The following is a 26,795-nucleotide window of genomic DNA, read 5'->3' on the forward strand; positions in this document are numbered from 1 at the left end:
TTCAGGTTTTCATTAGATTTTATTGAAAACATTATAAAATTCTGTGGTGCAGCAGCATATTTCAGTTTATGATCTTTAACATGTTCACATTTACACAAACCAAGTTGAAAATGGCTTTTACAGCAAGTTGCCAATGATCATTGTCAAGGAGACAATAATGCAGGGCAGAGACAGTAACGAAACATCTACCGCCCCCATGTGGCTGCAAGTGAAACTACACCGAAATTCAAACACACTAAAAGGAAAAGGTCCTATTTTTTCTTTTTTGGCCAGTTCCTATTTCGTTCAACAGCTCACTTATGAGTTCAGTCTCTGAATTCACAGTTTTGTGATTTCAGAGCTGATGTGCAAATTCATGACTTGGGTTGGCGTAAGTCTACAGTGATTTCAAACCAAAGCACCTCAACCAATCCATGGCATGAACACAGGTACACAGTGAATCCCCCAGGCCACATCTAAAATGCTTTCATTTTAGAAAGGAGGGGGGAAAAAAAGCAAACTTTCTGAACTTCTACCAAGTTCTCAAGCGACTGAATCAGCACAGCACAGAATAACGAGTACAAAGTTTGACATATCTGCTAAAGGTTTTCAGGGTTTTAAATTTGCACAGCAGTCTCTGTAATTCAAAAAAGAGGGTGAAATATGCAAACAGTTACAGCCTGGATAAGCATGAGAACGAGCATTGCATAAATGACAAACGTCAGGGCTTCAGCTTAGTGTTTGTGGCAAAATAAACTGATAAGACGGTGAGCAGACCCTCTCATTTGAACAGCAGATTCTGCTGGATTACATTCACAAGAAAAGTACTATAGTATCTTTAAACACCAGCCTAGTTTACAACAGGAAGATCTGGAGCTAAATTCACAGATGTTGTCTACTTTGTCATCAACAGTGCCGTATGTAGCCACTGGGACACGATGAGTAACACACAGTAGTATACAACTGACTCTCTGACAGCCACGAAACCTGAAGAGGACAAAGACTGAAGCTTTTTTGGAAACAGTGTGAATATCCAGAAAGACTGGATGTTATTTTCAGTTTAACCATGTTGGATTTTTTAAATTTTTTTCCAGAGTAAAGCTTATTTTGTTGTATCACTATGAAAAGTTTGGATCATTCGTCTAAGATAGCAACCAACAACTAGTTTAATTATTGATTAATCTGCTGATTAATTTGTTGAATAATCAATTTGTCTGTAAAATGTCAGAAAATAGTAAAGAAATGGTTGTTATAAGTTTAACAATCTATAATTTGTTGTCATCAAATGCCTTGTTTTGTCCGACCAGTAGTCGAATCCCTAACCTATTCAGCATCACAAAAGACGAAAGCTGCTACCAGAGACTGTTTGCTGTATTTGACTGAAAAATTAGTTAAACAATTAACCGATTATCAAAATAGTTTCCGATTTATTTTCTGTTGATCGACAGATTGATTAATCGTAAAGATTACATTTAACTTTGAAACTGACGAGAAATCAAAAGAAACTAAGATGATTTTACATCAGAGACACCCAGTGTTACAGAAACAAGGGAGTAGGGGGTCTCCAATTTTTGACATACCTTCACTGTCCAGGTACATTTGGTGTCAACAGCCTGACCTCCAGGTCTCAATTTCCGTTTGTAACATAGAAACTGTATGCTGATGTGACCCACCCCAATGGCTTTGAAACTGTTGAGATTAAAACGAATCTAAAGGAGGTTTAACAGCAGTTTGAGCGGCTCAAGTGTGTCTGGGTGGCATTTATGGCTTAAGCAAGAATGAGATCTAAGCTTTGGCTGATTGCATGTGCAATATGGCAACCCTCCCCCCACCGAGCTGGAAAAGTTGGTCCTCTTCCCAAACCTCAACACAACTAACCCCACAGTAAACCTTCGATTCTCCCTCTCAAAATAAGGTTGGTTCTCATCTTGTTTCAGCTAATTCAGGCACTGCAGAACATGAGATATTTAATAAAATTCAAAACCGAAAAAAAAAACAAAAAAAAAACTTTTGGCATAAAAAGAGGATATTAAATTCACATTCTGATGTGACTGAATGAGCCAACGGTTGAGGCGAGCCTTAATTACAGTCCTGTCATGGCGGGGAAACATCCAGATCTGTGCTGCATGTGAGCCAACACGTCTCCATCAGATGGAAACTGAGCACAGCTTTCTGTCAGTGTGATTGTCGTGGAACCAATCATTAGAGTGCTGCAGATTTCTCAGTACCTCATTTACAATCTATCATTCATAATCGATTCACCCTAAAGAAATAACAACGGTGATAACAAAACATCCACAAAAAAAAAAAAAACACCCAATCTATAGCTCATTTAGCTTGTATAATATCAGCAGTTAAATACCTAGAATATGGTACAGCTTGAGTTTTTTTTTTGTTTTTTTTTTTACAAACTCTTTCTTTTCAAGAACAAAGTGTGAGAAGAGAGACCGGCTTTGGCCAGATTTCCTCTCCTCTCAGTGGCTGAGGGAGGATCCCCAGCAGTTACAAGGTCCTCCAGGCTCAGTGCCTCCAGGAATCAGAAACCTGAACTGTAAATGAAAAGATGATATTGTCTCCAACATGTAAACAACATATCAAAAAGCCTGGGACCAAACAGAAGAAGAGAGTACTATAAACTGTGAAAGTGCAAAGGAATCAACAGAAATAAAAAGGTGTAGTTTTAACTGAACGAAACAGAAATGTGTCATTATTAACCAAGCTTGAGTTTAACTGCTGCTTGGCAGTATTGTGGCCAAAATCCTATCGATACTGAAGACTGCACAGCAGTGGACAATGAACGGAATCCAGATCAGTCATTACATCTACAAAACCTGCTCTAAACACTCGCCGTTTTCTCATCTGCACTGATGCGACTGCACAACACAGAAGAAAGCATATTTACAGTGGCGGACATGTTCCTGACGCTCTCTTCTTGTCTAAGACAAACTGCTGTTGATCACCGTTCAAGACTCTTATCTACTTCCCTGGTCACCTGTATCCCTGCTTCCATTCGTCACCCTCTTTTTGTTTCAGCTTTTTACTTTTTCCCCCCTCATCACCCGACATGTATAAATAACACAAACATGTATCTTGTCATGTGTATAATTCTCCATACGCTATTAAAAAATAGAATGAGGTAAATCCCTGTAGTATGACAATAACTAGACAATGCACCGAATGAAAATTGCCCCTTCCCTCCCTTCGCCTCTCTTGAATGACTACTTGGTTCATGTAGGCACAAAAACAGTCTACACAGCACATACACGTGTCCATCTGTTTGTCTCTACGTGTGTCTTTGTGTCTCGATTCTCCTTCATTCGTCTCATTATTTCCCCATCAAACCTTGTCCTTTCTCCTCCAGCAGCTGCTGACCGACTCACATTCCCCCTCCCACCCCCCCCCTCTCAGGACTTCCTCTGCCGCAGCGTCTCGGAGCTGCCGTTCAGTTTGCTGCGCCCAGAAGGGGTTGCTGTGCTGCCGTTGCCCAGAGGACGGTCTCGGTCAGCGGGGACTTCCTGTTTGCGTCGACGGGTCTCTTTGTAGCGGAGCGTGATGTCACTGTGAGAGGATCAAAGGGAAACAGACACGCTATTAATAGAAAATCAGCCTTGGGAACTTTTCTTCTCAGCTAGTTTCTGTTCCTCTCTTTATTGCTCAATGTTTTTTCTCACAGAGGGCTTTCTGAAAAGTTGCACCATGTTCCTGAGATTTCACCATCCATTTCCATGATTAACAGCCATCTATCATTAAACTGGATGATAATTTCAGACCTCATCATTATAAGAAAGAGAACAGTGATTATTTGTTAGCAAGAAACAACATCTCCCATGAGTTGTAGACAAAGATTTGGTGTCAAAGCAAATGAAATAATTTTTTTAAAGTGGTCTTCGCTATCCAGAACAGAAGACGTCTCCAAGGAAATGTTCAAAATGTTCAATGAGAAAACCAGTTGTCTTACAGAAGCTACTGCAATTTGGGAAAGTGGAGCTGGACTTTGGCTCAGACTTTATATAATTCACCTAACTCAGTTAAACGCCATGTGTTTGACACTCTACCCTGCCGTGAGGCAGATGTTAATTTGTAAGCGTCAGGTCCCATCCAAGGGATATTTCACAAGATATTGCTGGTGTAATTAAGTGCATATTACTATACAGCTCTCGGATAATCATTAAAAATGGCTTTTGTGGGCACCGAGTATATTTGGAGACAGAAGGAGAACAGTTTGACAGCAGTCAGTGACACTTCAAGCTGGAGCACCAAAAACTTTAAGGCTCCTATTTTCTTAGTCAACTTCTTAGAAAGAGTGATTTGCTCCTAAATTAAATTTTCTGCCAACGTTTGAACACTTTTATTTCACTTGAGAGATTGCTGTTTTTCTTTTCCTCTGTGCTCTTCTCAGTGGTTTGAAGTAGGTGGAGCTCAGTTGGGAAAAGGCAACATTATAAATGTCTGTGCACCAATCAGGTTTTAGCAGCATGGAATCAGCACCTTGTGAAAGCTGGTGGGTTGTTTAGTCCCTGCCAATCAAATCTGGCCAAACCACACAGTCCCAGTGATGCAGATCAGCTGAGTTTGAGTGTTAAACTCTTAATAAAGATTTTTTTTTAATAATGTCATGATTATATACTGTAAGAGAAATACTTAAGATGTGAAGTTAAGTTTCCAGTGGATTTAAGCAAAACAGCACCATAATACTCACTCGGTCTGATTCTAAAGTGGTGTATTAAATAAGGGAGATGTGATATGACACACCTGAGCTCGTTCAACTGGGTCAAATAGTATTTGCAGATATTTCTTTCCCATTTCTACTTTTGTTTCATTCTGCTTGGAGCGGCAGACAGTGAGTGGGTTTTCTGCAGCTGAATGACTTGGATCAAGGAGACTGTCAGTGAAAGTGAAGGATATTATATTACATTATATTAAACAAAATGCTTCTCTTTGCATCTGCAACCAAAGACAGCTTTAACAAACCATGAGGATTATTTGCAAATATGATTTCACCCAGGTCTGAGTAACATGGCATGCTTTAGTGTCTGCACAGTATGACTGGAGGGAAGTGCACCATGACAAGTGGTGGAGCTGATCTGATTGGCTCTCATCAGATGATGGACAGTTCAGTCGGAGGGGCTGGGGTGCTGATGGGCACATAGTGTGTGTGTGTGGGGTGAGCAAACAATTCTTGTGTGTTTCATTCAATGAGCCCTCTTGTCCCAATGTCCATTACTTCTACACTGTCATCTTATGAATTGTTGAACTGACTGCAACTGAGAACATAAATGCTGTGAAGGCAAATACTAAAAAATGATGATGATAAAATTTACCACAGCAAAGTGCCATGCGGGGGATGGATCCGTGAGGAGCGATATCTGTGTTGTCAAGAGGATCCTAAAGATCCTCTGAATATAATTATGGATCCAGATAGTGATGTATTAGAGAAAAAACACTGCTGATAGGAGGGAGTGGATGGGGCCAAGCAACTCTCTACTATACCTACCTCACCGGACATGGACATTACTGCATTACTGCTGAGCATGAGCAGGAAGGGGTGGGAGGTTTAGGGAAGTAGGGAAGGAGAAAAAGCGAGGGATGGAGGACGGGGGGACGCAAGGAGGGGGAGAAAACAGACAAGAAGCTTAACATGCTGGGGCAGGGTTATGTCTAACAGGAACACTACTCAACAGAAGGTAAATCAAACCAAAAGTAAATCTAAAATCATATTGTCACATGAGGTCAGGAGGAAAAACAAAATCATTTACAGGACCAACTGCTAAAACTCATGTTTTAGCAACGATTTACTGAACTACAAAACAGCAGCAGAGCAGCTGAATGTGTCCTTATATTCTAGTTCCTTTACAAAACTACACATTTTTAGCTCAATCACCTCTTCCAGTCTTTGGTATATGTTCCTGTTTTTTTCCCCAATTACAGAAGGAGCATGAATGTGCACGCTTCTGCAGACAGTAATTGTTGTATGTCTCAATTCCCAGTTAGAACCCTAATTACCCCATTTACCCCGACCCAGTGACCAACCCCACGTCTTACCGGATGAAAAACCTCCAGACTGTCCAGATGAAGATGAGGAGGATTCCTAACAACCAGCACTGCATGATGAAGAAGGGGATGGGCAGCATGATAGTGTTGGGGTCATACTTGACCACTATGAGAAACTCAGTCACTGTGATTGCTGCCACCAGCCACGCCTGCTGACCGAGCTTCTTGTGGAACTTCCTGATGGGGAAATTGCACAAGGTGTTGTTATGGAAAAGTAATATAACGAAGGATGTTGTCACTGTTTATGGGTAAGCTTATCAAAACCATAACACGTATTAAAATGTAGTACTTCAGGTCACTTAAGGTCAGTGTGACTCTGTGAAAGCTGCATAAAGCTTTATACACAATGCTCTATATACAGCGGGATCCAAAAGCCTGAGACCTCCAGTCAAGATACTGCTATTTTGCATTTGTGTCAAATGTAATATTATTATGTAATAACTTTAGAATATCTCAGTATTTGGTTTGTCCCCCTTCTGCTTTAATGGCAGCATGCACTCAAGTTGGCATTGACTCACAAGTTTGTTCAAAACCTGATGACCCATGTTATCTCAGCATGATTTGACAATGTTCCAAAGAGCTTCTTGTGATGTTACACAATGCTCAGCTTTCTCAGTCTTCAATGGCGCCCATAAATGTTCAGCGGTGCTGAGGTCAGGTGACTGTGGAGGAAAGACTTCAATATTCTCACCACCATGTTCCACTGTTGATTTGATTCACTGTGGTATCATTCTCTCTGCTGTTTGTTTCCTTACATACACCCTCTGCTATAAATCAGAAACTTGGATTCATCAGTAAATAGGACTATTTTCTACTCACCCACTGTGAAATGCTGATATTTCTTAACCCACTCTGAGTGTTTGGCCTCATTTTCCCTCCTCAGAAGTGGTTTATAAACTGCTACTCGTCCTCTGACACCACAAGACAGCCTTGTTTTGACAGTACTTTTGCTGATTGGAGTCTTGTGTTCTTTATTTAGGAAATTCTGTATCAGTGATGAAGTTTTTCTATCTCTGAGGGAACTAAGCTTGATGTACTGATTTTCTGGTGGCCTGTCCATGCATGGCACCTAAGAAACCTTTAGTCCAGCCATGATTTGACACTAAGTTTGCTTAGAGCAACAATTTGACTTCTGACACTTTCACTTAGTTCTGATGCCATTTTTCCCATCACAATGCTAATTAGTGAGCAGTGATCTGCTGGAAACTTGAGGAACAGCCTTATTTAAAACAGGTGAACAACGGCTGCAAGTTGAATTACTTGAACGAGCCTTTGAGGAGTACATCAGTTCCACCTGAGTGTCATCTGAACACACGCTTCAATGGAAGACGTACAAAAGAGATAATCTGCCCCAGTTTTACTTGAATTTGATTGCTGATCCAGAAACAGTGCAGAATCTTAAATAATTCCTCTTCACTTTACAAAACTTCAATGATTCTGAATCCAACTCTCTGATTGGTTCCAGGTTTATGTGAAAATATTAAAGATTTTCAATGTGGTCTCAGACTTTTTAACCCCACTGTAAATAAAAACAAAATTGCTTGTTTGATAAACTGCCTGAAAGCAACAGCATGGTTATACCCATCAATTAAGACAAAGCTGCTGAGTGCCAACATGTAATGTAGAGCTAACTGGTATATTTATAGTCCAGCTTCCCTTCATTGGCATCTGAAACCCAGTCATTATGCTACAGTAAGTTCCACTGAACTGTTTTCGTTGGACTCTCTTACTAGTAATGCCATAGATGTGCTAGTGTGTGTTAAAACGGAAAACCTTCCTCGAAGATGACCCCACTCCACTGCATTTAAGTGCTGTCTGTTCTTAAAGGCAATGCAATAGTGTTTGCATATTTGTCAGACAAGCAGAAATGCTTGCTTTTCGTAGGCAGATGTGATAAGAAGCCAGGTAAATACACTCACTCCTTCAGCTGATCTAAGGGTTTGCCAAATAACGACCTCACATGCAGTGGATACTGGTGCATGATTTCTCCCTTAGCACTGATCTGGAAAAATAAATTGTAATAGCCTACAGTGACCAGCAGCACAAACTGAATGTCCACATATAACCACACATAGCTATCAGTGAAAACGTTTGCTTAATTGGAACTATCAGAGCTGTTAGAGCAACAACACACAGCTACCGGTTGTGTAACACGTTCATTTATTCCCTTCCTCTCCATATCGTGCTTATCATCTTATTTCCTGCCTGACAAGCTCCCGTCCAGTCTGACATATGGAAAAATCGGCAGCAAATACTTCAGTTAAATCTGGTTTATATTACGGTGATATTACAGTTACATGGTGAATGTTCTTTGCACAGTACTTGAGACACGTGTGTTATGAATCCGTTCCGGATACTGTGTGCCTGACGCTAAGTTTTTACTCACTCCATTTGTACATGTGATAAATGTATAAGCTTCAACCAACCCCCCGCTCCCTCCAGCAGTCAACGTCATGCTGCTGCTGCTGCTGCTGCTGCTGCTGCTACTCACGGGTCATCCATGAAGTCATAGATCTCCCTCATGGCTACACCTCCCACATTCACGAAAAAGACTAGACGGAGCAGCACCAGGTAGTGCTCAGGAGGCATCCACAACACAAACTTCAGGTAGAAGGTGTTCAGCTCTGCAAGGAGGAACTGGGGCGAGAGAAGACAAAATAACACAGATGAGCAATGAAATGAGATCCTTTTTGACATGCTTTGCAGATATCAGTCTCACACACTTTGGTGTGTGGTGTATGTTGAGGATATGTATGATGAGGGTACATGTTTTAATTTCAATATTTTCAGTGGTATCGTAATCTAGTTCTTTGTTGCCATTATGACCCAAATTCCACCTTTTTATGTCAATGAAATACGCAATATTTCCTACCATAAAGATGATACCTAACACAGCGAGCCAGCGACGAAGGTTTGAAGCAGGCTTCCACTCAAACTTCACCCAGCTGTATGGTGTAAACTGGAATGCTATACGCTTTATCTTTCCCCTGGGAGGCACACAGCAGAGATACGGTTAGAAATAAACATGCATAAACATCTGACACTGCAATGTTGAGGCTTCTGTAATTCAAAAGGCCAAAACCAACCTGTTAATTAAAGTTATTTCAAAAGGCAAAGAAGTAGTTCTGTCAAACGCTAGACAACATGTGTAAATGTGAACTTTATACCTTATATCTGTCACACACCAGAGACAATACGTGGACAAGTTGAAGACATATAAAATAGTTTAAATTATGTGGTAGAGTTCTGAAACCAAATCCTGGTTAAGAAAGGTTCTCAGTGTTTAGTGCCTGTTTAGTGTGGAAAGTCATACTTGTATGTAGGGATGTTCCACAGGCCCTGCCACTGGTAGGGCTTCATTGACAACCAGGCCAGGGTCTTCATACCGCAGTAAATCCCCAGACCGTTACACACCAACACATCCATGATCCACTAGAGAGAGAAAACACAACATTTCATCAAGGGCTAAAAAAAGGGCCGGTGATGCACCAGTGATGCACAACCATGATCCACCTACTCAAGTTTGTGAGATTAGACTTTTTACTCATGCCTGTGTGGGAGTGTATACAGACAGAGCTCCACTTAAATCTCCCTCCTTCTATTAGTTTTGTTACAAACCTGCGGGGTGGTAAAAGTCACTCTTTTAAATTCCTTTAAGATTATGGAGGTTGGTGACCTTAGAAAACCTGACAGGAGGTTTGTCAGACAGAATGACATCATTGTGTGTGTACAGCCTCTGAGGCACCATAAACTGTTTTGAGAACTGTTTCTCTATTTTAAAGAGTATATAGCAGATATTTATGTCTTTTACTTTTACTTTAACCGTTAATGAGCAGTTGCTTGTGTGACAAATTAAATGGCCGCCCTTACTTCCTACTGACGCAGTCAACTTAATACGTTTTTTTACAGTCAGCAGTTTATCCTTATATAATATCCCAGCTATTTGTCTGTTTACACTGTATTCTGTTGTTTTCTTGCAGTGTTGACTTGGTTTCCCCTGCTATCATTTGTGCTGCTTAGCCTGCAGAGTTTCACACTAGTATAATATAAGGTTCTTATATTATAAGCAAATGAGGATTTAATTGCTGTCATAAATCTCTGAAATGAAACAGCTTTAATACTGCACCAGCAGGCATCAGGTACGAGGATATTAAAAAAAAAAAAATCACAATACTTCCTCAGCTCTTAAAGTAGGACACTGCTACACACTCTGAGTTTCACCTGCTTATGCACAGAATTTACAGGTTGGCTATGATTATCACAGTGTGTTCACAGCACTTATTTGTACCAAATATATTTAAAATTCAGCCTCATTTCCTGCACCTCCGGTCCTATGCTTTATCTGAGTCTGCTCAATCCCTCTGTTCCCGTGGTGACTCACAGGAATCTCCATCTAACACCAGTCTGAGAACATGCCAAACTTGATTTAGTTTAGACCGCACTGCCAGCATCAAGTCTGCAGCAACCACAGTTAGTGTCTGCTGAAATCTTGATGTTGTGAACAATCTGCCATCTCTAATACGTCACAGTATCAGGTGATTCTTTACTTTAGTTGGTCCTGAGTGACCAAACACTTTAGGTTGCATTTTTATATCTAATTACTTTCTGTTTTTAGACATCACTATCTTAGCGACAGATTTGTCTTGAGGGAACACATATTCAACTTACTGTCTCAATGAAAACTCTAGCATAGAAAATACAAAGATAATAACCAAAGGAAAGTGAAAGTGTGTAGCACAGAGGCATATAAGTAAGTAAAGGACAAGAGCAGCAATATATATGTAATATATATGTACATACATGGTCCCACCAGCATTCAGAGAAGTTGGGTAACTGGTGCTCCAGGCTGTATTCCAGGAACTCAAACATGACACTGATTATCATACACATCCACCAATCCCGGATCATCAGAGTCTGAGGAAGAAAACAGAGCAAAAGAGGAGGATGAGGAGGAGGAGGAGGAGAATGGCGTGGAGTGGGACGAGGTCAGAAGGACAGACCATAGAAAGTTTATATTGTACACTGCTGAAAAACACAACAGAGAAGAGTGGTGTTTTCGATGTGATTCACATAACAGCTGACTGAAGACCCTGATGTCAGTCTACAATAGAAAAGTGCAATCAAGTTTTAAAAGAAGAGATTTTTTTTAACATATCGATCAACCACTTATTATCAGACCGTGAGATGAAATTGAGATGCTTTAAATTATTCAGCCTCATCTTTATTTGTAAATAAATGAATTCTTTTATCCCAATTTGTAATAAAATGAGTTGAATTTAAGTGTTTGGAATCTCAGTAGGTCCGATTTATGAAAATCTCTTCCTCTTAAATGATTAAATGCGTGTTATCTGTAATTATTGACTAAGAAACTGGTCTCACTCTCAGCATGTCAACAGGACGGATGACTGCAAATAGACTTTATCATCTTTATGTCACATGCTCAGCTGCACTCATGGTGAACCAAATGGGAAGTTTGCTTTGTTTTGTTGTTTGGGCAGTTGAAGTGGTGATTGGCTGTTCTTTAAACAGCCGCTGCACAACAACAGCCCACTTAAAGCCAGTCAGCTAGAGCACCCTCTGTATATAGAGTTCAGACATGTTCAGAGCATTAGGCAGCCTGCTCCACACTTACCTTGATATACCATCCCAAGAAGTGAGCTGGAACAAAGCCATCCATCTTGTCCTGCATGAACAAAACAAACTAGTTAATTTAACATGTTCTCATTATAAAAAATATAATTAAGCTTCTGACTATCATGTAAAATTCAGTCTTAAGAAAAAATTACCACAGTAATACAGTAATGAAGCTCTGTAGCGCCCACCCGTTACATCATCAAGCTAAACTTTAGCTTTGAAAAGGTTAAACTTCACTTTGTCAACTGATGAATGTCAAAGCAAAAACATGACATGTCTCTGATGTAACTTAGCTTTAAAAAAACTAACACATATCCACGATACACTCTTAAAGTGGCTATTTTTAAGTTTTCTCAGCTGCCGAACATGGTGGTGGTGATTGCTGCTTAACAAGTGCTTCGGCCACCGTTGCGTATACAAGAGGTTATAATATATCCTCTGAGCAGCACTACGTCTTCAGGGCAGATTGGAGGCTACAGTGAGTCGCTATCAGAAAGCGATGAGATGCGCTGGGACTAGCTGGTTAGCATGCTAACTTCAGGAGATGAAAAGAAGTGAAAAAGGGAGTTAACATTGGCGTTGTTTTCCACTGCTGGAGACAGCTGTTGGTGAGTAAAGGAATGAAGTTTGATGCTGAACTCACAACGTTTCTTCCAGACTGGTAAGTAAACAGGTGTTCATGCTAACACTGACTATGTACCAATAGCAAAACTGGAAAACAGCTCCTTTAACTAAAGCTGCAACAATTAGTTGATTAATAAATTGGTTGATTGGCAGAAAATTAATAACAAACCATTTTGATTATCAGTTAATCATGTTTGTCTTTTTTAAGTAAAAATGCCAAACCACCTCACTGGTATCAGCTTTTTCAATGTGTGGATTTGATGCATTTTTGGAATATATGATAGTAAACTGAATATCACTGGGTTGAATAAAACAGGCCATGTGAACACGTCACACTGGGCTGTGAGAAATTACAACAGGCATTATTCACTATTTTCTGAAAAAATAATTGGGAGATTAATCAATTACGAAAAGAGTCATTAGTTGCAGGCCTGCTCTTTAACTAAAACTGTCTATGTTCTAACAAAGCACCACATGTAGTTCACACTGGTCCCAACCAGAAATGAGCACAATGATTACTGGGTCACTGAATAGGACAATGCTTGGCTGGGCATCATAAAGCACAAAAATAAAATACAACCAAAACCAGTTCTTCTTTATTATGTTTTTTCCTTGTTTGTTTGTTTGTTTGTCCTTCAGCCACAAAGCATTTGTATTCAGTTATTCCTGCCTAGTAATTTAGCACGTTTTAGTCTTTTCTTCTTTTACATACAAATCCGAATCAGTTTTATTTTAAATAAAATTTATTTCTAAATATCTTGTCATAATTTGACATTTTGAAAAAGATTTTCTATAGATTGACTATAATTCAGTGGCAGGTGGTTTGACCCCCCCAGAGGCTGAAATCAGGCCAACAGTGGAGACGGGGCCTGGTAATGGCGGCAGCAGCAGACTGTCTCCCCAGGGGACGAAGAAGACCTGGTTCTAACTGACGGGCTATAGTCTGCATCAGACACAAACCTCTGGAGCCAGTCATCACACATGCACACTCACTGTGTGTTTGTATGTGTGTGTGTGTGACAGAAAGCAAAGGAGAAAGAGACGGGGAAGGAGAACTAAGGGAGTGTGAGTGTGTGAATGGATGAGTGAAAGAAACAAAGTAAGAGGGAAATAAAGGATTCTCCCAATTTGACAGCAGTGTAGAGAGATGTGTACGGACTCATTTAGGCTGCCACAGTAATTGAGATCTGGGTCATTTCCTTATTAGTGATAACACGAAGGATACCACAATATAAATAACAGGACCAGGTCAGAAGTTTGAATGGTACTGCATATTCAAACAGAAATACCAATACAAACCATCACAACTGAAAAGACTGTTTGCACGGGTAACACAAAACAAAATACTATACTACTCACCCAGATGTTGTGGAAGGGGTCAGTAGTGTTGCCTGGGTCATAGATAAGGCAGTTTCCTCCATAGTCGCGCTCTGGCAGCGGTACTCCCAATTTGGGGTCAATGTACTTCATGAACTGTCGTCCATCGTGCACTGTCTTGATAACAGAGTTTACAGGAGACGTATAGAAACTGTCAGCACTTAATTCTCCCTGAGAAATAGCTTCATGTTGTTACAATGAACCATAATAGAAAACCGACATATTCCGCATATTGAAACGTTTTCAAATTAATGGTTGCTGTATTAATCATACTGGCAAAGCTCAAAACAGCTCAGCTCCACAAATCATGTCTAATAATTTTGATTACTAACCAACTGACCACAATTTATAAATAAAAAGCAAATATAATTTTAGCAATAATTATAATATAATATAATTATAATAATAATGTTGTACCTGTGCAGCACTATAAAGGAAATAATTATTCTGTATCCTTTTGTTAACACTGCATATCAAATTTACAGTGTACAATCAGTTTTCTATGCATTCTCATTGTTTGTATTGTTGCATAAATAGCTTTTAATAATTTCACCTTTTTTAGATTTTTAATTTTCCTTGAATAAATCAAGAAGGCAGATGGCTTAAGTATTTAAACTTTTTTACCAGTGTCCAGGCCTGATGAGATGCATTTTGCCAGCTGTAAAATGTTGTTATTTATACAGGATCTGGTTTGGCTCAGTGTTAAGACATTTTAATTAAACCTAGAGAGAGAAAAGAGGCTTCCAGGGTCCCAGATGTGGGACCAGATGACAGCAGATAAAGCACCAGTGATTGGAGCAGGACTCTCAACAAAATCTTTTATTTTGGCCAGAGTTTAGGCGTGGTTTTAAGATTCCTTTATGGACTCCACCGCATGGTTTTTCAGGAAGTAGCATCATTGCTTTGGTTCCTCTAAACAATCCAAGATTTAAACCAAAGGTCACTGTGAACCTCAAGAAAACGGATGGCTGTGTCAGCGCTCTGGTGCCTTGTTGTGGGAGCAGGGACTGCATCACCAAAGGTCAGAGTTCAAGTAAACGATCCAAGAAAGATGTGTACACCTTATAATTGAAATACTTTCAATACACATGTGGTTGCTGTATGTTTTTTTTTCCTTCCACAATGTATTTGTATGTGCATATTTTGATGTATGCATACCCATCTGAATGTTTTATTATTTTATTTTATCAGTGTTTCAGCCGATCAAAGCAGAAAGATCATCAGTGCACCCACCTGGAATAGGATGAAGATGAGGAAGAGCTCGTAGACGACAGTGACACAAAGCCAGAACCGCCAGTAAGCTACAGAGAGAGAGAGCGAGAGAGAGAGAGAGAGAGAGAGAGAGAGTGATGGTGGTAATTATAGCAACAATTTATAACATGCTGAACTCATCAGACAGAAACACATATCAGCTGTGTCACTTCCAAAAAATAAAAATAAAACAAGTTGAATCACATCTGGGAATTAATTAACTTCAGTTTTAAGCTCTCTGTAGTTTAAGGGGGTAGATTAAAAATGATGTACCTGTTATACAGTGTGCAATCATGCCAAAGTATTATTCTGAGATGTGATTTAAATTTTGCTGAATTTCCCCTGAACTGTATCTAAACCACAGTTATATATATATATATATACATACATATATATATTTAGATATATATATCTATATATATACATGAATTATAGTGTGTTTTTCTACTGCCAAGGATAAAGTGAAATTCTGTAGTAATATAAACTGTGGTAAAAGCCAGGGGATATCTAAACAGCACCTTGAACTAATTCCCCACACAAGAATGAAGAAACTTTTATTATTTCAGCTGTTACTGTTATGCTACTGTCATAGCTTGTGAATTCATATTTATAAGCTCAGTTTGCTGTGACTCTCCCAGCCGGTGATCCAGTGGGAGTTGCAGGTTGTAAATCTGAAAACCCCTGCGGGTCTTTTCCCAGGATACAAACCTATGTTGTTTCAACCTAACTGCAACAATGGGAACAACAACTCAACCTACTTGGCTGGATCAACAGATCAGTGTGTATGACATAGTTACTCAATGCACACACAACAACAAAACCCCCTTGTCTTTCAAACAATAAAAGGAGGGGGCAAGAAGGCACAAGTAATGCAACAACAGCGGCACAAATTCTTGCCCGGCCACTTCACGCCTCCATCAACCAACAATATTCAGTATGTGCCTCAATCTGTCCTCCACACCCTGTTATCTTCCTTCCTTCCTTCCCACTGGAGTTAGTTGTGTGTTGTGTGAGAGACAAGATGTGGCTTCTACATGAACAACCTGGTTAAAGCCTAAATAGCCAGAGGTACATAGTGTCATGGTTAGGCTCATATACTCAGCCTCACCAAATACGGTTCAACATGTGATATATGACCTAACCAGTTTGATGAAGTCTAGAAAATAATCACATTTTGTTAATACACCACCTGATGCTGTCAAACTAACAAACAATAAGCTTAAACTCTAAAGAACCACATTCAGTAATGGTGCAGACTTATGAGAAAAAGTTCTGCCACAGAGTTTCTGCTGCATTCAGCCAATGTACAGTTTAATTTCTGTGTTTACCTGAACCACAGCATTTATCCACTGCAACCTACCAACTAGGTAGTGATTATAGGTTTACAATATGAAGTGCTAAAATAAGCCTTCCCAATTTCTGTGTTTGTGGAAACATTGGGTGTGTATGAGTAGAGGATATTATCCAACAAGTCACTCTTCCTGTCTCCGTTCCCCCTGCTGCAAAATTACTGTCGCAATTACACAACTCTGCAGAGGGCTTTTAATTTGAAACAAGGGCTAAAGTGGAGACACCTGGCTGGGGTAAGGGGGGGGAGAGGGAAAGAAGAGAAAAAGAAAGAAGAGAGAGTGGCAGGTAGCGAACATTAATTTAGATTGATTTATGATCTATTGATATTCACTCTGACTGTCGGCATACTTCACACATGCACCACCCAGGTACAACAAAACCCAACTTGTTCGTCCTTGCTCTGCACTTAAACAGCAGCTCTCTGATCCATGGGAGAAGTTTATGTGTTTAGCAGGACTGAGTATAGCCTGTTAAAGTAAGTGCATCATTTCCATGTTTAAACTATACACCATCCTTGAGACATCACTGCTATGAGCCAGGAAAGACTTCGACTAACTAAAGGTTTTTACCTGGTGTGGACTTTTGTCTCTGTCTTGTTCTCTAACTGTTTTGATTGGACCTAACCCATGCCAGGAAAACATCTCCCCTGCTTTCAACAGAATTCGGCATTTACTAATATGTCTCTTTTACTTTGTCAGTTATATTTAACTAGCCTTTGTGTGTATTGATTCCCAGCACTCACAGGATCAAAACATCATATTAGGAGCCAACATGAGATTCTTAGATGCTGCTATTGATCGATTGAGTGCTAACTGCTCTCAGGTTCTCTAACCCATCTGCACAGGAGAGCACAGGAGAAAAAAAAAATCAATGATTCAGTACCCGGGCTTCTACTGATAATATCATGCTAAATGAACAGTGCAAAGTTCCTGTAAATTATTACATTTGATGAATTTTCAACAGCTCAGTTTGTAAACAAGTGCTTTTTAATGCTTATGAGGCTGTTCATGGATGCCCTTATCTGTAAAGTATACACAGGGCAAACAAATGTCATTCTGACATATTTTGGATAGGATTCAGAGTGGAATGTTCAGCATTTTACCCTTTGTTACACAGCTGATAGTATTCAAAGAGACACAATACAAGGTGGGGGAGTGGGGGTATGATATGAAACAAGGGGTCCCCTGATATGTGACGAATAGTTGTTTAGTTAAGATGGTGACTATTTAGCTGCTGTACTGGAAGCCTCAGCTCTGTAACTTTCAAAGACTGAGAAAAAAGTGCTTTGACTGAGATTTAGGGCAATGAAATTAAGGAATTCTGAGAAAAGCAGGTTTAGAAAACATTGGTTTGTTTATGTGGTAAATGTCCTCATCTTACCTGGATGTGGTCTGGTGAATGGTCCATCTTTGGCTTGTGTCACACCAAAACAGAGGAACACCAGGATGCTGGCTACTATCCCCCTAAAAGAGCATAATCGGAAATTGAAATGGAAATTAAGTTCACGTTATACTACATAAAGCTTTAAACCTTTGGCTTTTCTCAAAGATCTGTGATATAAATGGTCTAAACATATGTGCAAAGGGAAGGAAGGGGAAAGTAACGGGGCATAATTTGATATAACATGAATCTGGAGGCCTGTCTCAGCAGCTGGCATGGACAATTACTCCTTATCACCATTTCTGTGTTTACTTAGACATGAGGCCAGTGTTAACCTGTAGGTTGTGTTGCCGTTCATTGCTGATGTGTTGAGATCTGAAAACCCGGAGACCAGACGCTCTTCTGAACTTACAAATGAACAGGGGAAGCTTAGACACTGGACATTGACTGGAATGAGATTACAGCTCGTGCTTGCCAACAAGTGTGGGAGCATGAGTGTGTGTGTGTGTGTGTGTGTGTGTGTGTGTGTGTGTGTGTGTGTGTGTGTGAGACTGAATGACTGATTGTGCATGTGTGTGTGGGTAGGACAGTGAGTGTACAAGTATGTGTCAAAGTGAGGTTACATGTGTGTGAACTAGTGAGAGTGAGCCATTTGTCCAGTTTTTCAAAATGAGTGTGAGAGGATGAGTGTGCCCAACAGTGTATGAATGAGTACGTGAAAGAGATTCGGACTGTGCGTGTGAGTGTGTGCCGCTGCCAGGAAGAAGATCTAGGGTCTTTATCCCGACGAGCCGGACTATGCTGACTGCAGCAAATCCTGTTAAGAGCAATCCCACAATCCTTCACAAACCCAACCTACAACCACTCAGTCTCTGTCACAAACACTCACATCATTTATGCAGCTTACTTGTGCGTGTACTATTCCAATTAAACTCCCACAGATACAGCCCCACTGCTTCAAAGAAAATGAAACTTAAAAAATCAAAGTAGCTCATTATCATAAGTCTCAAATTACAGAATGTTTTTCCACACTCTTAGTCCACATCATCCATTAAACTAATGGCATGTTCTTGTAATAATTAAGTCTCCAAACACTCCCGGGTCGTTAGTTAATACAACAGGAAGGAGCTCAGATGGCCGAACCACCTCAACTGGCTCATTTTGACGTGAAGGAGTGATGGCTCTACTCCGAGGTCTCTCTGAATGTCTGAGCTCCCTGTCTCTGGCTGAGCCCAGCCGGGATTTCTAACCAAAATCATTTAATTTCAATGTATCTGCTGAAATCGGTGGATTCGCTTGTGTTAGTAAATGTGCGCTCAGTTTTCACATTAGAGTTCTACTTTGGTGAACTTTGACACACACTTCTGAGTCTTTAACCAATCATAAACCACCATGAGAGTTCAGAGAACAGAGGAAACCAGAAAGTTCAAAATACAAGAAACTATGTCACACCATCTAATTTTATGAAAGCCCGCTCTGCAAAATTAGAAGCAACACTAACGGAGTCAGTAAGTGGCCACAGCAAAACTGTATATTTGTTATACTGTTGATATATATATGAATACAATTCACCAAAAGGTAAAGACATGAGGTGACTCTTTGCAATTCTCAAGTGCTGCTTTTTTTATTATGCTGTTTTCAGGAAGCATAGACCTGTCAGTACAGTCACCAGCAAGCTTCTAGTGCCACTGACTTCACTGTGCGGCACTTTCTGGTATGATTGGGTACTACTAAGAGAAACTGGTTCACTCATTTTGCATTTATTCAAGATTGAAAGAGTAAAGAGTAATAGTCACTTGCCAGTTTTTAATCTAATCAAATGGTGACCTGGTGTCCATGTTCTTCTTTCTCACAGCCATCAGCTACACGTGGCCTTGAAAGAGGGCCAGCTGCACTGAAAAGAAATTCTACTGGTGTTAAATGGTGTTACATATTAGAACTGCTATGCTTATTGGCTGGTTTTGTTCTGTGACCTATTCAGTGGGCCTTGAATGACAACGTGACATGACCCCAAAAAAGCTGACAAACAAACACACTTTTGCAACTTCCCAGCATTTTACATACAAAAAGGTAAGTACTTTGTACATCAGCTGGTTCCTCACACTAACAGAACATTACTCTAAGTTAAAGGTCCCAAAGTTACACTTTTCCTGTGCTTTATTTGAAGTTTTGATATCCATAAGAAGGTGTATTAGTGGTTTTAAGGACCAAAAACCTAATCAAAGTAGTTTTACATCTCCTCTCTCAGGCTTCTCTTTGGAGCTCTAGTAACTGTTTCCTGAATGATCATATAAAAATATAGCAGATTGCAGGTCAACACTCAGAGAAACCAAATCCAGCAAGGCTGGGTGGTGGGTCCGGGTGTGCTGGGTTTGGGGCATGGCTGAGGGTGGTGATTGCTTTGTTGTGACATCACAAAGTTACAGAAGTCCTGGCGGCTTGTTTTAAAGCTCAGTTTCTGAATACAGGCTGTGTGCATTTCTCTGTGGACTGAGCGCTTTGATACTTTCAGAGTATTAATATAGAACCTGGACCTGCTTTATAATAAAAAAAACATGGAAATCTCACTTTACACAATATGGGTCCTTTAAAGTGGCTGTTAAAGTCTTGTTGTAATGGACGTAAATCGACATCTAAACCTGGCTTGACTCAACATTAAAAAGTAAAAATATAGGATAAACCTTGAAATCACTAGAGATTCTGATGACTTAGAAAAAAAATTATGCCAAAAGTATCATATCAAATTTCAGTCCAATAAAAATGCCCCAGAGGATTAAGTGGATTTTTTTTTGGGCAGCCTGCTGGATCGTGCAGAGACACAGAGGAAGTTACGAGCGCAGCGTACTGACCTTTTAGTGTTATAGGCCGTGTCCTGGGGGGTCTCCTCCAACAGTGTGACGTAGACCAGAGCGCAGGTCAGAATGAACAGCACTGTCACAGTATGGGCTCGCCTGGAGAGAGAGAGTGGGGGAGAGGAGGGACAGAGAGAGGGATATTAATACAGAAAATAAACAACAAACAATAAAAGACACTGGAGGAGAGAGAAAAAAAAAACCTGCTGATGCTATCTGACGTCACCAAGGGATCATTTTTAGCAATATTAATGCACTGTAATTTGAGCTAAGATCAGATTTGTGATTACTACACAAAGTATCTTAACAAACCTTTTAGGCATCCTGTGCTTGTGACTGAAAAGTGTTTTTGTTGCTGTTGATCAAACGTAAATATAGGGGAAAAGTGAAATGGAGATGTGTTGAAACAAATTTCTGTTGGGAAACTGGATTACTTCCACCAATAATAAATAACAAAAGGTTATGCAACAAACACAAAAAAAAAATAACTCCCTGACTGTGGACTGTGAAAATCCTCAGCAGTTTGTATCTGGCCTGTTAAACTGATAACATTTGTACACTTTGGTTAAGCAGTTGAACTTGAGTTTGAAGGCTGTGATGTTGGCCATAGGCTCATATCTCCCATATCACCCCATGGCAGGAAAAAAAAACCTTGGCCTTTGCCGTACGTAACACACAGTAACACACAATAGTAGAGCAGATATAAGTCAGTGCTATCTGTGGGATTTATCTCAGCTGAGGGGGCAAAGTTTTATTTAACTACTTGCTGATAATGTACGAGTCAAAAGAACATACGGAAGGTAATGGATAGCCCCAGGAATTCTCAATTAAAAAGGCGGAAAAGGATTAAGCAATTAAACTGTGTTTGGAAAGCTGACAAGGAAATAATAGTAATATCATTCACAGAGAGAGTGAGAGAGGGAAGTGAGGTGAATGGTGGGAGTATTGGTAGAGTCATGGTTTAACACTAAACTAGAGACGCTTAGATTGACTGAAAGGACCTTGGAATCAGCCAGTAATCATTATTATTCAGGATGGACCAAAGAAATCAACAAAATCGGAAACAGGGCCGATCCAGTCACTCTTAAAAGTCTGACCTATTGCAAATCCTTTATTTGTTCAGGGTGTGCAGTTAAAAACATTGTCTGATACCAAACAGCACTATAACCCAGTGAACTGTGAAGTTCATTGTGAAATAAAAAAAACAGCAGCCAGCAGTATCCATTTGGCTAATAATAGAGCAACATCCACCAATGAGGCCAATGCGAGCAGTGCCCTTTCAGTTAAAGAGAAATAAAAGGTAGCTTCACTGGAAACTTGTACAGGTGACACCTGTAAACTGTTGCTTGACTCTAGACTTTTGTTCCACTATTCAGCACCTGTCGAGCAACAAGCAACAACAACAAAGTTATCAAGTTCTTGTGGCCAATTAAGTAGTGACAAGTTAACAAAAATCTGATAAAGCTATATTTCCAACATATAACAAAAACAAATATTTAAGCTAAGCATTCCATAAATTTTGTTCCTTTTAAGAATTGTGACCAATACTTGTCATGTGCAGAAATGTCAAATAAAAAAGTAAAAGCTGATGATATCAGTGACAGTAAGATCTTGGTCAGGCTCTGGTTAAGACCCAGATATTTCCTCATAAGCAAGTAGAGGCCAAAATAGAGCTAAAAGGAAAGTGAATATTGGACTTAACATTCAACAGGTGGCCAGAAACACAACAACATTTGGAGACCTGTCCCAGCAGTAAGTATAGCAAGTGTGTCTTAACAACTTTTAAACCTAATGATATGCAGTGGCTGTGTATCTGTCAGTTTATTTGGATGTTGTTTTGCTCCCCAGAGGCCAAAAAATACAATTAATGCAGCTTTTCATGATAAACACAGGAAGTGTAATTTGCTCCTGTCAGCTCATCGAAACCAGCAAAGCAATGCATAAATATTGAAACCGTATCCTCGAGTATGCTCAAAGATGTCTGCCTGACAAACCTGCCCTCCAGACACTGACGGTGCAGTCATGGAGTTGTATAATATACCATCAATGTTTGCTGTCATAAAGGAAAATTAAAGAAAAATGTCACCTTGTGCAACAGTGCGGCTCCTTCCTGTGTTTTTAATAGATTTAGGACAGCAGTGGAGGTCAATGGGACTGAGGTATGAGCTATATTCCTATAAACTCTAATGAGATTGTACCTACACAGTCAACAGGGGACTTTTTAATAAAAAAGATAAAACAACGCTGGTCTTATCATTTAATGGATACTGCATGTATAGCAGTGGCTTAAAAGCTTCATTTGTATTTAGATCACTGCTGTCATCCGTCAAACTAAAGAATGTCACTCCCTCTGCCAGCCCTTTGGCTCAGAGTCTGACTCACAGAGACGGCACACCAGGTGTCATTCGCATTTTCTCCCTGTTCTACCTCCTTATCCAACCTGTTTGGCAGGAGACACAAGGGAGGACCCAGCTTCTCTCTTGCCTGACAACCACATAACACCACCGGGAGTGAAAAGACGCAGCGGAAATGCCAGCCTGGTGACAGTGAGAGCCAGGCTAATCTTAGAATAAAACTTGCCACAAAGATTGAAGCTGAGCATCCTGATAAAACAAGCCACTGGTTGAAGACAGTCTGTGACCAATTGGAACATATGCACAAATATCCTAATGTTGTCCTCAGGCTGACAGTGGGGTTGAATAACGCTTGACATATACAGTTTGTGACCAAAAAATTGGACTTTATTTAATACAACATGCTGCTCATGCATTTGACAACAACCTCTGGTTTCCATGATCTAATTTTGTTATAAACCACAAATTTGTTGGCCTCGTGACACTTAGATAACATTAAATCCTGTGCTGAGCACAATTTTCTTTTGAGTGATGTTACTATCCTAAATTTAGAGTTGTTCTCTTAAATAACATTTAAAAATAAAACACTTTCCATGACACCATCAGAAATCTAAATGCACAAAACAATCTCAGAAGTCTCTTAGAACTGAAATGTCTATGCAGAAAATCTATTTAAGGAAAAGCCTGAAGTAGCATTGTCAGCACAAAATTTAGCCTCATCACTCTGAGTTCTATATAAGGTCCATCCACACAATTCCTCTTTTCTCAGTAAGACAAAACATTTCCCCAGCTCCAATCTGTGCTAATAAGCTAGGTCACAAGGCACATGGTTACCCTCCTTAACAACCAGAGGAAGCTACCATCATCAACAAACAGCTCTTAGCAGTAACTCTAACCTAACCTAGGAGACTCACACACATACAGCTACTGTGTGTCTGTATTACCTCCACAACAAGCAACCAACTTTCACTGCTTTTATTTGGTTTGGTTAACACCCAGTTTCTTCTATGTAATCATGAGTCAGCTCTCAAACTCATGGTTTCATTTGAGGAGATTTTGTGAAATTTGTGCATTTTTAAATAATATGAATTTTATGGCGACTTCTGACCAGGAAGACTAAGATACTACACATTTTTGTTTCTTGATTTCGATGCATTTATGCATGCAATACTTGGCCGTACACATTAAATTCTCTATGTCATATGTTTTACAATGTTCACAGGTTTTCAAACTCAACCACAAGGTAAACAGCTACAAAGCCATTCATTATCAGTTCCCCATTATGAGAAAAATGGGAGTGCCAACCAACCCCTGAGAGACCAAATTCCATTACAGCAATCACATACATCACAAGCAGAGTGGGTCATTTTGTCACCGAATTGAGTTTGCACTTAATCAAAAATCACAACACTTTGATGCTATATTGCATCTTGATATTTGTCTATACACTCAGCTGCGAGTTTATTAGCTACAGCTAACGCAATCTAATACAACAAACCCCATAAGAAATTGTACCTTCAAGAAAGTTATGATGTTCAGAATCTGTTTAAACGGTTTTAGAGAGGTGTCGATTTAAATGTATGGTCATTTTGTAGGATGTAGCTTGTGATTCTTTCAAATTTTACTTCCTAAACTAATAGGTGTTTCCTGTATTTAGTCTACTCTAACAGAAACCCCTCTTTATACTGCAGGGATGCTGCCGCTTTAATTACTTCATTATACAAAAGTATCTTGGCGTCTTAACTCCTTTTTATCCCTCCAGTATTACAATATCAGGAAACCTTGATTCCAAGGCTGTAACACAGTAATGAGAAAGTCTCATTAAGGTTTCTCTCTGGGACGACCAGCTACCTCTGCTGCCAAAGACACTGGATACCTTAGCAGATATTTTACTGCCCCTTGCTGTAAGCACAAAGCAGGGCCGAGACACACAGGAGCGACAGGTTGATGGGGCCATAGTAGCTATAAATTAAAAACGGCTGAGGAAGAGAATGTCACTTTTCCAGACAAGCCTCATACCCTTACCAGAATACACCTGCATTCTGTGTGTGTGTGTGTGTGTGTGTGTGTGTGTGTGTGTGTGTGTGTGTGTGTGTGTATGTGTGTGTATTTGTATGGGTGCACACAGAAGTCACTCCTCCAGTTTACCGCATGGACATGAGTATCTGTCTTGGCTTCCAGCCTGTCATGGATCTCTCTCTGCTGAAGCTGCAGGCTGGGATATTAGCAATTCTCATGTCAACAACAAGCTCATAGCTTGGATGTGCAATGTAAGCACCCATGACAGCGCTGGAAAAATTAGCAGAGCACCTCTGAAACTGACACCTTGTGGAGTAACCCTTGGTGATTCCTTCCTATCATTTTATGTTTGTACAATTTCACCAAAACACATTTCAGTTTGACCTCAGGCTTTCAATATAAATCACTATACATTTAAAGATTTGGAACAAGGTCACAGTATTTGTTGTGATTAATGGAGGTCACTTGGGCCTGTCTTTCAGTTCACCTTGAAACCTATAACACACCCTGCTGTCACCAAACACATGCATCTTTCTGCAGAAATATGAATTGGAAATATTTCCATGTATGCAGTGACAGAACAACCCCATTACTTCAGATGATGCAGCATTCAGTATTTGACATGTACACTGTTGACATTGGCAGACAGCACTCACCAGAAAAAGGTGTTGGTCCCGTCGTCGTAGACTTCGCACTCCGTGTTTCTCCGGTGCAGGCTCTCCCTGGAGGTCTGCTTCATCACCTTGGCTTTGATTGGTGTGCTCTGATCCGGACAGCCCGGTTCAACTGAGCCGTTGTTGACTTGCTCGGCGGCCGATGACGCTGTGGCGCACTTGCCGGTAGCGTTGATCGCGGCCACTCCGCTTTTCTTCGACTCGGGCTTGGTCATGGCTTGTCGGACCAACCGCTCAAGATGCTTTAAAATAATCCTGTGCGGTTTGGTTTATCCCTGAGCTCTGCTCCCGTGTGCTGTCATCCGCGTCAGCCCCACCCAAGTGACTGTCAGCATCCTGGGGTGGTCGGAGGAAATGAACGTTACGAAGACAAGGGCGGAGAGAATAACCTGAAAATCACGTCCTGCGGTTGTTTTGGCGGTTGACTCCTGAATACCTCCCCTGACTGCTCAGCTCTCTACAGCACAGTACAGTGCAGTGCAGTACAGACGTGCAAATTAAATATGTAGTCAAGACTTCTTCCCTGACGCCGCCTACTCATACCAACCAACGCATTTCTTCAAAACTAGAAGAGGCAAGACTGTCATGTGCCAGCAATGGCGACTACTTTTTGGGATAACCACTGTACAAGTATAAAATTTAAGGATATCAGGTGCTAAACAAATCACTGTATCTGCACAGCTATGTATGTCAAGCCTTGATGTCAGACTACTTGGCTAGCTGCGTTAGCTATTTGTAGCAGGGTTTCTTTTTACTATGTGGCCATGCTGGCAAGCTAAGTTCACTGACTAGCTTGTTAACCATTCACTGACGTGAAACCATCATCACTCGAGACTGTGTTCCGTAATTTATGAGTAAAATAATTTCTTTGCGGTGTTAAAATGAAGATAACATTACTTACCAGTTGAATTTATGGGATTACTGACTGCAGTCCGGATAAGTTCATGAGCTGCTGACGCTACATCAGTACGAACCCTTGAAATCCGCTTTGTAAATAGAAACCCATTTAGCGGTTGGGAACCACTCACGTTGAGAACTGCTGTAGCCACAAACAGACAAACGGCTACAGATCGAGGACAGTACAGTCTACACACTCCAGACACACACATCACATGGGCATGGCGTCGCTTAGCGTCACAGTAACAGTAGTAACAGTGCTGTATCCGGTCTATCTCTTCAAATTAAAATACACACCTAAAACCACAAATGTAAATTGTTTTATTTTAAAACCAGATTAATTAATAGAGAAG

General features: G+C 40.3%; 1 protein-coding gene across 1 annotated transcript; it reads right to left on the reverse strand.

Annotated features, from left to right (window-relative positions):
• Nucleotides 1-26,654, reverse strand: ptdss2 (phosphatidylserine synthase 2). The gene is made up of 13 exons (XM_023400316.2): nt 26,447-26,654; nt 25,528-25,881; nt 20,496-20,597; nt 17,647-17,729; nt 14,899-14,966; nt 13,648-13,782; nt 11,663-11,713; nt 10,831-10,944; nt 9,344-9,462; nt 8,903-9,017; nt 8,522-8,667; nt 6,022-6,207; nt 1-3,537 (listed from the first exon to the last, which is right to left on the reverse strand). The coding sequence occupies exons 2-13, from the start codon at nt 25,758-25,760 to the stop codon at nt 3,384-3,386; spliced, it is 1,506 nt and encodes a 501-aa protein (XP_023256084.1). The 5' UTR covers nt 25,761-25,881; nt 26,447-26,654; the 3' UTR covers nt 1-3,383.
• Nucleotides 26,655-26,795: the final 141 nt, after the last annotated feature.

The sequence above is a fragment of the Seriola lalandi genome, unplaced genomic scaffold (genome assembly GCF_002814215.2).
Source record: "Seriola lalandi dorsalis isolate HSWRI2012SDOR001 ecotype SW California unplaced genomic scaffold, Sedor1 jcf7180002052274, whole genome shotgun sequence".
Lineage (NCBI taxonomy): Eukaryota > Metazoa > Chordata > Actinopteri > Carangiformes > Carangidae > Seriola > Seriola lalandi.

What these genes read in the sequence shown, in the direction of transcription:
- ptdss2 (XM_023400316.2), bottom strand. Translation starts at nt 25,760, where the DNA reads ATGACCAAGCCCGAGTCGAAGAAAAGCGGAGTGGCCGCGATCAACGCT. An exon ending in TCATCTTCATCCTATTCCAG is followed by an intron (nt 13,783 to 14,898) that starts GTGGGTGCACTG and finishes TCTGTTATCAAG; the next exon opens with ACAGTGCACGATGGACGACA. An exon ending in TGTTAGGTATCATCTTTATG is followed by an intron (nt 8,668 to 8,902) that starts GTAGGAAATATT and finishes CTCTCGCCCCAG; the next exon opens with TTCCTCCTTGCAGAGCTGAA.